Raw genomic sequence first — 12271 nt, forward strand, 5'->3', positions numbered from 1 at the left:
TATATATATATATACAGGGTGGTCCAAAATTAGGTGGACAGAAGACAACATTTACCTTGATTTATATATAACATTATATTTGCTAACACAAGCATAACATAACAGACTCTTCTGCTGGACTTTTTTGGACTCTGAACAAATGTTTCAGTAACAAGTTGTTTATTATTTTCTGTACAGGCTGTTTTGGGTCAACCAGTTTTTGGAGCATTAAGGATTGAGCCAGTGGCATTGAATTTGTCATGAATGCGGTAAATGGTTTGACTCGTTGCGGCTTGAGTACCAAATGTTTCAACACAATTTGCTCTAACGGTTTCAGCATTTTGAGATTTCCAATAACCTTTTAAAACCCATTTTCTTTGATCTGTATATAAATTATTTGCCATTATGGGTTATCTGAATTATCTGAAAAGAAACAATTTTGGGGGAGATTTATCTGTGAAAACTGGATCTGTGAAACTGACTCAGTTGCCCTTAGCAACCAAACAGATTCCACCTTTCATTTTCCAACGAGTCTGTAAAGAATTAAAAGTGGAATCTGATTGGTTGCTAAGGGCAACTGAGTCAGTTTCACTTTACACCATGTTTGATAAATCCCCCCCTTCATAACCCATAACATATATAGTCTACCTACTTTTAGACCACCCTGTATATCTAATATATAAAGCTGAATGTGTGTATTATTATTATTATTATTATTTATTATTATAGCGCCATTTATTCCATATATGTGTATGTATATATGTATGTATGTCCGGGATTGGCATCTGCACCGTCGCAGCTACAGCCACAAAATTTTGAACACTCACACGTCTGGACCCCGAGAGCATCAAAGGTTATGTTGTGAGGCGAAATTTTAACCCCGCACGTTCCAATTTACCAATCAATTTTGGCCCTATCTACATAATGGGGAAAAAGTGAAACGAAAAGTGTATCTGCACCGTCGCACTTACAATCACGAAATTTTGCACAAACACCTCATGTGACCCAGGGAACGTTGTAGACTATGTTTTGACAGGAAAATTTAACCCAGCGCTTTACAGTTACTCTCCAAAAAACATGCCTCCATTAAAGTAAATGGAGCCTGGAACTACAGGTTATTAGTATATTAGTAGGAGCTGTGATTGGTTTCTATAGGAACAAAAGACATTCATAGTATAAGAAGCTTATATGTGAGGTAATAAGATGTCAGTGGGGAGACGGATAGAGATACATACAGAGAGACAGACAGAGAGAGACAGAGAGAGACACAGACAGAGATAGACAGGGAAAGAGACAGAGAGATAGAGACAGACAGGGAAAGAGACAGACAGAGACAGACCTGAAAAGAGACAGACCTGGAAAAAGACAGACCTGGAAAGAGACAGATGGGGAAAGAGACAGATGAGGAAAGAGACAGATGGGGAAAGAGACAGATGGGGAAAGAGACAGATGGGGAAAGAGACAGACAGACATGCAGACAGGGACAGAGACAGGCAGACAGGGAAGGAGGAGACAGCCAGAGAGACAGACAAAGATAGATGGGGAAAGACACAGACCTTGATAGAGACAGACGGGGAAAGAGACAGAGAAATAGAGACAGACAAGGAAAGAGACAGACAGACAGGCAGACAGGGAAAGAGACTGACAGGAAAAGACACAGACAAAGAGACGGGGAGACAGACGTGGAAAGAGACAGACCTGGGAAAGAGACAGACCTAGAAAGAGACAGATGGAGAAAGAAACAGAGAGATAGAGACAGACAAGAAAAGAGACAGACAGAGACAGGGAGACGGTGAAAGAGACAGAGAAGGAAAGAGACAGACGTTACCACCTCCCTGACTCTACACACCGATTATTGTACATTCTGTAAGACCCAAATGTGGAATCATTTACGGTTTTACTATGAGGAAAACGAATCCCATATTACCCCACAACACTATGAAATGAGTGTCGGGTGTGCAGTTCTGGTGGTGTCATGTAAGGACGCAGGGAACATAGCTCTCGTGAGTCTCCAGCTAAAACCAACAAATGCAAAGACTGAAGCACACTATGAAGACTCCCTGGTACTACTGTATGGAGCAGTACCTACTGAGGAGAGTGGGAAAGAATAACAGAACTGTGAGTGTTCGGGAGAGCATGCCACAAACACCACCAAAGATGGCACTGGACATGCAGAGAGAGGACCAAACACAAATGGAGAAAGTCATGAATCTCAGTCAGACAAATCAAATGCATAGCCAAATACTCAATTATCAGGAACTGGCCAGTGAAGGTGCCACCCACCCGACCTCTGATGTGAAGGACACTTTGACCGCCGCAGTACAATCCTTACTTGCTATATTGCAAGAGTTAAACAATATGCCGACTGGCTGTTAGAGTCAGAGCAGTGTACATCCAACGTTGAGAACACAGTGATGTCATTGAAGGGAAAAATAAGGGTTTTCACTAAACTATACCACACAATGAGAGATAACATAGAAGACCTGGATAATCATTCCAGATGGAATAACCTAAGGATGCTTTCACACTGAGTTCCTCACCCCACTCAGTGGTCCCATCAGGGCTTCCGTCCAAGCCCCCTGCAAAATGGGTTTCAGACGTATTTGCAAACGAGGCCATTGACTATAATGGTGCAGAAGGAGTAACCATATGCTCTGTTGTGCACCATTTTTGGCAGTATACGCTTACTGGAGGCGGACAACCAAATATAGTCTACTATGTCTGGTTGTCCGCCTACGATATGTATTTACTCCCGAATGTAGTGTGTTAAAAAAATAAATAAATAAATGTTCCGCCCTCCCACCCCAAGGTACTGCTCTGTTTATGGTTGGATGTATACTTGTTACTTGAGTTGAGCCCGTTCAAGCGTCTGACCTGCTAAACTCGAGTACCAAGCTCTCGAGCATTGTACTGCTCGCCCATCATTAGTTGATATTGAACCAGTTAAATTCTTTCCTTGCAATAGGAAAACTAGAAGCGGAAAATAACAAAGACAAGTTAACAAAGCGATTCTTTGTAAGTGGAAAACATTTATTCTAGTGTATTACAATGTTCTAGAAATAAGAAAACTAATTCATCCTTTTATAAATACTGAATAGTTTCTCTTGGAGGATATACAGGGTAGGCTGGGTGGATTGAAGATACAGACATGATCTTATCAGAGATGGTTTCTATAAAAGCTTAAAAGTTTTATTAAAGGAAATCAAGATAGATTGGTTAGAATAGGTAAAGATCTCAGTTATTGCCAACATGACATCTTGTTTTATCTTATCTTCATTAAATTAATTGAAAAACTTTACTTTTGTTTCAACATTTGAGCTTAACAAGATTCTCAAAGTTTTTTTTGTATTTATTTATTTATATCCATTACAATTATAATCTGTTCTTAAAAAGTTATCAATTTTCATTGTATTAATAAAGAACAGATATAGGCTGGAAGTAGCAGCAGGTTTCTGGACACTATTAAGCATTTTTTAATGAACTCCTGTGAACAAATTAAAATAAGCTATCAATGACTTTTCACAAATTGTTTCACCATGCTGCTGGCAACCTCAGGGGTACTGGGGCACTGGCTATTGGAGTATCTCACTTGTAAAGTGCCATGGAATAAATGGCGCTATTATTATTATTATTATTATTATTAATTAAGAAGTTGACTAAAGGTGGCCATACACATTAGATGGCTTTCAGCTGATCATTGCTCTCTCATAAAAAACACAGGAGTGCTCCCTTATATTGGAAAGTGTGCTGAGATGGCTGTCAGCTGAATGATGAGAACAGTCCGAAATTAGATATGCCCATTAAACATCTTTCCCAACAACCAGTCATCTGGCACTCATATACACAGTAGACTGTTGTCTGAACTCGTCGATATCGGTGGGTTCATCCAACATTAGTCGAATGTGTATTGGAACATTTAGAAATAGTAAATATAAAATTTGTATTTAAAATACTGCTTTCCAAAAGTTGGAATTTCACTCTGAACATGAACACCTCAATCACCCAAGGTCATGAAATGGTTAAATTTATTAATCAATAAAATCAACCACGTAGAAACACTTTTAAGTGTTATATATGTATTTCATCAATAAGTGAATTAACTACAAGGGGTTGTATTTCTTGCAGTTTTTTTTACAAAGGAGGCTGAAATAAAAAAAAAAAATAATAAAATGGAAAAATTGGCCAAAAGGAAATAGAAGAAGACTGATATATTTCCAGTGGAGCATTTTTAGGTATGTTGACTTTAAGAATCCTAATAGCTTCACACACACACGCACACACACACACACACACACACACACATACACACACACACACACACACACATATACACACACACATTATATAAGTTGCAGCTAACCATATAACATTCTATTACATACCTTTAACAGTTGTTTGCATTGCGTCAATAAATCCTATCAGCTCTTTGCTCTTGTTCAGACTGCTGAGTGTGGAATTCTGCACATTGTATCCGTGTGCTACTACCTGTGTCATCTTTGAAAAAGAAAAATATAAATAATCACTGTTCAGAACATTTACCTAAATTTCAACTTGTCCTAAAACAATATAATTACTGTACTAGACCTTCAGACACAGGGGAAGAGGAGCATCACCCTGTAGAAGTTCCCTGGCCCTATTCTTATACTCATCTTCTCTCATCCACAAGACTCCTGTCGGTTTTCAGAAGTTTGTGACCTGCCGGCTGCTCCAGTGTTTCATGGATGAAGTGAGCCGGAGGTCTCTCTTCAACACAAGTCTATGAAAGCCTCATTCTGGCTCTCATACAGTTGCATTGAGAGCTTGTCACATAACTTCTGGCTAGTCATACATTGCGGTCACAAGAGTGAGTATATTACTAGTGACAGGGACCTTTGATTTACCTTTGAAGTACCACTCCAGGGCTGAAAAAAAAGAACACAGCTAACCAACAGTGGGAAGAGTGATGGAGATTAATTCGTAAGATAAGTTTAGTGAAGTTTTGCATCGCTATACAGTGCTTTATTGCGAAGAAAAAAATACATTAAAAGGTTTCTAAAACAAATAAAAAAAACCTTCCTTTTTTGACCTGTGTTGTATATTAAACGAAAAGAAATTCTGCATGATTTCTCTCTAGTGCCACCATATAACAGGCTCCGGCATTTTGAGTGGTCCAGTTGAATAGCAATGTAATGACTATATTATGTCATAGATGACATCTGTGTTTTAGGCTTTGTGTTTTACAACAGTGAAATGCCAGCAAATGATAACTAATAAAATGCATTTCAATGACATTTGGAAGTAAGTGTTTGTAGAGACAGCAGTTACCGTACTCACTCTCATATGCAGCCTGTCTGTGTCTTTAAATACTTTGGAAAGTTGTTCTGAAGTTTTGTCCATGGTCTTGGTAGTTACTGGGTTTGCGTGAACTGATTTCTTTGGAAAAAAAATAAAGCAATTACCGGTAGTTGCAAATCAAATTTAAAGACTTATAAAAAAATATGTATAATGCTTTACACACTGTAGATGGTATAAAATACATTTTGTGGCACTACAAAGTCCGTTCACTGACTATCCCGTCTATCAGCGTCAGTGTGACAATGCTTCTGGTATTAAAGGGAACCAACTAACAGGATTTTCCCATATAAAGTATAGGCAGTCCCATACTAGCCTTAGTGTGGTGATTAAAATCATACCTTCACTGTTCAGACTGGATCTTTGATTGCAGAACAAAACGTTGATAAAGGTCCAGATATTGGTGCATTCTTTAATTGGCATATGCAGCGGGGTGAACCATGGTGAGTCTGGTCCTCTGTGTATATTCCTCCTCCGGCGTCCTCCTAGCTTACCCCTTTTCTTTATTCAAATATCTCGCTGTGCTGCCATTTCCACTGTTGACTCAACATGGTTCGCCCTGCTGCACACACGAATCAAAGAATATACCCATTTCTGGGCTTTATGAACGTTTTTTTCTGCAATGAAAGATCCTATCTGAAAAGTGAATGTATGATTTTAATCACCATGCTAGTGCCAGTATGGCACTGCCTTTACTTTATATGGAAAAATCCTACTGGTTGGTTCCCTTTAAATGTATGAATCAGAAGTTCACTATGAGCACAAGTACCAATCATAGCCCAGATTTCAATAAACTCACATAAATCTGATGACAATTCACATCCCACAGAATTAAAATGCGGTAATTGCAATGTTTTCATACACAACAAAAAAAGTCCATTTGAGTTTTTAGTTACACCGCTGAAAAATATCCGCCACAAATATAGGTAGCATGCTACTAGTTTCCACAGATTCTGCACAGAAAAGGATTGGCTCCACTGGATGACACAGGGGCTTATCGTGAATCCGCTGCAGACACACAGCTCATCTCTGGCAGAAATATCAGTGTCAGTCTTGAATTTCTGCTTTAAAAATACAACTTGGATTTCTCCAATATAGCTTTCAGCTTAGCGATCCTGTTTCGGTGTGGAACTCTAGCCTTAAGGTATGCATAAGAAATCACAGAGCTTATATAAGTCAGTGTATATTGTAATAGGAAGCTTTTAGATACATTTTTACTATCTCATGAGCATATTTGGGTATTATTCTTCCTACATTTCTATTCCCCTGTTGAGAGTTTCAATGCTACTTTATCCAAAAGCAAATCACTGTATATATTAAAATGATATTTCCTCGTAGCCTTTGGCAGTTCTAGAGCGTCTACTCTCAGAAACAAAACTTGATTAAAATGTAGCATACAGAGCTCTTAACTGCTTCCTTTTTGTAAATCCAATTTAAGCAGCGACTTTCCCATCATAAATATCACAAATTAAATTTCTGATAGTTAGTTCCATCTGCACATCATCGTCCTCGGAACATCTATGGGGTTTAATTACATTTCTTGACAAAGTGATTGAGGAGAATATCAATATTTCTGTGATTTAGAGAAAATACAAATTGACCACAAATGATAACTTTCTATTATGCCTCTATGTGTACAACATTAGAGAACAAAAACTGAGAAACAAAATGAAGCAAAGACATTTCTATTAAAAAAAACAATTGTATTGTATTGTATTGTTTTAAAGCAGAGTTCCCCAACCTATGGCTCGCGGGCCCATGTTGTGTGGCTTGCGGGTCCATGTTGCGTAGCTCGTGGGACCATGTCGTGTAGCCTGCGGGCCCATGTTGTGTGGCTCGTGGGCACAAGTTATATAAAAAAGCAACAAAAAGAGGAATAAATATCCTCCACAAATTAAGTATTACTTACAGAAAAGATGGGCTGCAGTGTGTACATCGCCCAGGCCAAAAACTAGTACTCTACCAGGATACAGCTAAACCCCCACTAAGTGGAGGCATCACAGGTGCTGGAGGATCAAATCACACACACACTTCCATGGAATGGAGGGGGCGATTGCTAGATGATAAAACTGCCCACTGATGGCTTGCATAGAGCGCTGTGTAGGCTGCGGGCTTATGACTGTGCATCTGCATGTGTGAACAGCGCTCTTTGCAAGCAATCAGTGTGCAATTTTATCATCCAGCAATCGCTCCCTCCATTTTTTGGAAGTGTGTGTGTGATTTGCTCCTCCAGCACCTGTGATGCCTCTAGTTAGTGGGGGTTTAGCTGTATTCTGGTAGAGTATTAGTTTTTGGCCTGGGCGATGTACACACTGCATCCCATCTTTGCTGTAAGTAATGCTCGTGGACCCATGTTGTGTGGCTTGCAAGTCCATGATGTGTGTCTCGCTGACCCATGTTGTGTGGCTTGTGCGCCCATGATGTGTGGCTCGCGGGCCCATGTTGTGTGTCTTGCGGGTCCATGTTGTGTGGCTCGCGGGCCCATGTTTTGTGGCTTGTGGGCCCATGTTGTGTGGCTCGTGGCCCATGTTGTGTGGCTCGCGGGCCCATGGTGTGTGGCTCGCGGGCCCATGTTTTGTGGCTTGTGGGCCCATGTTGTATGGCTTACAGTCGTCTGCCAACGTAGTACATAGACATCAAGTATAGCAAACAACTATGAAGAAGAGGTCATGTATACTGATCAGTATGGGAGGATAAATATGGTGAACTCAAGAAAGGATGATACTGCCATTTGGAGGAGTGCTTGGAGGTAAAGTGTGAGCCCTGTAAGTATACGGCCTATAAGGGAGTGGGGCTTAGGGATTTGGTGGCTTTCTGTGTGGAAGCTTTGGCTTTTAATATATCACGACAGTGGGGTTCTTGGTGCTACTATGGTATGAATGAAAAGGGTACAGATGAAAGTAATTCACAACCATCTGTAAGAGCTGCATGTGATTCTCAAGGTAAGAAAGGTTGGGCTCTACTGGTTTAAAGAGATGCTCAAACTAAAACACATTATCTAGGGCGTCATGGTGACTCATTGGTTAGCACTGTGTGGTGATTCAGTGGTTAGCACTGCAGTCTTGCAGAGCTGGGTTCCTCAGTTCAAATCCCTCCAAGGACAACATCTGCCAGGAGTTTGTATGTTCTCCCCGTGTTTGCGTGAGTTTCCTCCGGGTTCCCCAATTTCCTCCCACACTCCAAAAACAAAACATAATAGGGAATTTAGATTGTGAGCCCCGATTGGGACAGTGTTACTGAGGAATGTTGGCGTTATATAAAACATAAAGATTATTAACTATGGTAAAAGTTATCTATTGTTCCCTTGAACATTTCAGCTTAATGGCATGTTATGGAGAAAGGCATACCTTCTCACATGATTACTGCTTTAAATTATTTTTACATATCCAGTACCGACAACTTGCAAAAATATTTATTATACATATATAGGTTGACAAATCCTTTAAGTACAGCTATAGTTACACACATCCTTTAATTTGGCATGAGAGCGTCAGACTGAAACTTTTGAATTCTTCCTCCAATGTAGGCTGAAATTAAATAGTGGCCTTCGAAAATGTGATTTTTGTAAATAGTGCTCTGTTATGGGATTTTCCCACTAATAAAGACTTTAAAGGGGAATACGGCATCAGTTTTTTGCCTCCTAATCTGAGAGCAACATAATGTAGAGACAAAGATCCAGATTCCAGGGGTGTATCATTTGCTGTTCTGTTTAGTGTAGTTCTGTTAAAAATAAGAAGAGAACTGATAAATCCCGCCCACACCACTGGTTGGCAGTTTTCTGCCTATGGACAGTGCCCAACAGTCACATGTGTTGGGTTATACAGAGCTCATCACTTAGAGAACTGCTAGGTCTGCAACAGATAAGGCAGTGATTTCATTAAAAATATGAGCAAAAGTAAGTGATACAGTGCTGGAATGAGGGTCTCTATTACTTAATCATTCAGCTCTCCGAAGGGGAAGCAAAAAGTAGGTTACAGATGCCTTTTAAAGGAATTTTATGATACGAGAAAAAATTGGGCCATGGTGGTTAATTGGCCTATAATAAAATTCAATGATCCAAATGCCCCTCTGTTTTAATACTATTGTGGCATTCTAGTGTCTGTGCTATACAAAACATAAAAAAATAACCTTTATAAATTCTCAAGTTGATTATTCAGTTATTCACATGAAAAAAAGGATTTAAACAGGACGGCAATTTGTACCTTGAGATATGTTGTCCTATTTTCCATATCTGACATGAATCCGTGTGGCACTACAACGATTCCAGTTAAGTTTAGTGTAAAAATAACCTGGTGCAGGTCGTCCAGATCATCTAGTAGTGGTCCTGTGCAGTCATTATCGCAGGCTATGGGAAACAGTGCAAAGTGAGCTCTAAGGAAAACATAGCAACATCCAGAGAACGTGCTGTCACACCTCCGGTCATTTACAACCACAACATGGCTGGTGTTACATGTGATATCTAATCATTCTCCCATGAAATGAGCAGATTTGTATTTGTCCTTTGTTACCTGGAAAAATACATCAAAACTGGTATAAAGGAAAAGTAGAGCTGTGACCCATAGTAACCAATCATTTGTAGCTTTGTACGCTGCTCAACATTGCATTGAAATTGCAACACCAAGAAGGACAAGTCATGATATGCAAATTATACAAAAAAGGTAACAAATTTTTCAAAGCGTCTCGATTTACTCGGGATCTGGTATGAGCACGATGAGCAGAAATACATGCACTTACTATCAGTAAGGTTATCAATGACTATCTGAGGAATATTCTGCCAGGTTGAATACACTTTAGCACAAAAATCATCAAAATCTGCTGTTGGCAGCTTCCTATGCATTTGCCAACCACTGATGTCCCAAATGTGCTTGATGGGAGACAACGGCAGAGATGCTACAGAAAATGGTACCACATTTAGGCCAAAGCTGTCCATAGTAACATGGGTAACAAGCTTTGCATTGTTGAACTGAAAAACGGCTTCTAGGACACTTAGGAGAAATGACTGTACCAGTGTTTCCACTACCAAATCAATGTAACATGGAGTTCTTGGTATACCTGGAGTGAGGACTAGACAGATCTGGCTACCATACACACAATAAGGGAACACTATCACTTTTGTAGAAAAAAGAATTTCACTGATTTTCATCCAAAAATATTGGAAAAGTGAAATCCGATTGGTTTTCCATATATCATGTGACTGCTATGTGAGTGTGTGATTTTTTTCTCGCCTACTATCCATAGGATGTATATGACAAGCTTATACCTGTGATTCCTAAATGAAGTATGCTAGTACGATAATGTTAATGACAAGTAACTATATCAGACTACAGACTTTGATGAAATGTATATTATTTCATGTGCTTCTGTGATATACTAATTTGTACCTGTTCAGTCTGGTAATATGTACACCTTCACAGGCTCCATATCTGATCTCCCTAAGCTCATTTATGTGCATTCATGTATTAGGTTTGTCCCTCTCGCTAATAGAATTAGTGTGTGTTATGTATCCTACAACATTATAGATGCTCGAGCCTCTTGAACCAGCTTTTCAATGTTCTCAGAAACTGTTTTTGTCTATACTTTTGTTTTTTATTTGTTATCTTCATATCAAATATAGTGAATTTTTGTAACCATAATTTATTTTCACTAATATATCCAGATATTTCTTGTTAAAGGCTCCTGAGAGCCGAAACGTTGCTCCTTCTGTATTCACAATTTGGTTATAAGTAAAAAAAAATTCCCATAATTCTCATGACAACATTCCTCCACTTTTTCTTGTTCGTGTGCCCAAGTTTTTTCTGTCTTTTCAGCTAACCCACCCCTTTCCACAAAGCTACAACCAAAGTCGGACAAGTATTTAAAGGGTAATAGATATGGCTTAAGTTAAAAATGTTTTTGCCCAACTAGTGACAACATTCTAGCACATTTAGCTTGATAAATGTCACCTACATCTGCTTTGTTTTTTGAAGCAGAAGTATGGTATCAACCGGGCTATGTATATCTGCTCATATATCTGATTCTGGTCATGTATTCTTTTAGAGTTCCAACAAAAAATAGAAACCATTAAACAATTTTGGTCTACCATTTTATAAAATGAAATGTTATACTATTGGAAAGAGCACACTTACAAATGCACTGTTGCTCCATAAGAATGTGTCTAACTTCACATGTATCACAAAGTCGTCCAGTAACCCCCAGCTTACAGGAACATTGGCCACTTATTCTATCACAATCATTATTCAATGAACCAGTTGGATTGCAGTCGCATAACTGGCAGCTGCCATCAGGCTCCATGGGATTGCCAAAGTAACCGAGGGAACACCTAAGAGTAACAAGACAAAGACCAAGTTAATGAACCAAATCACCATCTTATGTCCTTATGATTAAAGGGCCTCTCCATTCCTTTAAAGGGAACCTGTCACCGGATGTTTATAATACTTATTTAACGGGAGCAGATGGGTCAGATGTGCGTCTCCGTTCTTCGAGTCCCGCGCCTCCGTATTCAGCCATCTTTGTCCTTCTTATGAAGTTAGTGTGGATGACACGTTCTACATCATCTACACTAGCCAACAGTGAGGTCCTGCGCACTACAATACTTTGATCTGCCCTGAGCAGGGCAGATCAAAGTGTGCCTGTGCAGGACCTTACTGTCGGCTAGTGTAGATGATATGTAGGGATGCTCGCTCATCACTAATAATGACGGCCAGATGGAGCACTGGGGAACAAAATGATTTAGTCCAAGGATAAGAAACAAAGCTTTTTATTAAACCCTCTAACTGGCCACAATGCGTTTTGATTGCATATGTTATCTTCATCCGGTGGTATCACAACTCTATAGTTATGACAACCTTTTGCCATTTTTGGATAGCAGTTGAGACTCCGCAATTAGTTTTATTACAGCTAAGCCTAAGATTATTATTTTTGTACATATGACAAACTAATATTGTAGGACTTAGATACGATG

At 39.3% G+C, this 12271-nt stretch overlaps 1 protein-coding gene across 2 annotated transcripts in view; it reads right to left on the reverse strand.

Annotated features, from left to right (window-relative positions):
* Positions 1-12271, reverse strand: part of LAMA1 (laminin subunit alpha 1) — a 306682-nt gene that overhangs the window by 81020 nt on the left and 213391 nt on the right. For both annotated transcript variants that reach the window (XM_075314522.1, XM_075314523.1), the window contains exons 32-35: positions 11436-11629; positions 9513-9655; positions 5293-5391; positions 4362-4473 (exon numbers count right to left, since the gene is read on the reverse strand). In XM_075314522.1, coding sequence (XP_075170637.1) covers positions 4362-4473; positions 5293-5391; positions 9513-9655; positions 11436-11629 — 548 coding nt within the window. The remainder of the gene's footprint in view (positions 1-4361; positions 4474-5292; positions 5392-9512; positions 9656-11435; positions 11630-12271) is intronic.

This window comes from Anomaloglossus baeobatrachus, chromosome 6 (assembly GCF_048569485.1).
Source record: "Anomaloglossus baeobatrachus isolate aAnoBae1 chromosome 6, aAnoBae1.hap1, whole genome shotgun sequence".
NCBI classification, from domain to species: Eukaryota; Metazoa; Chordata; class Amphibia; order Anura; family Aromobatidae; genus Anomaloglossus; species Anomaloglossus baeobatrachus.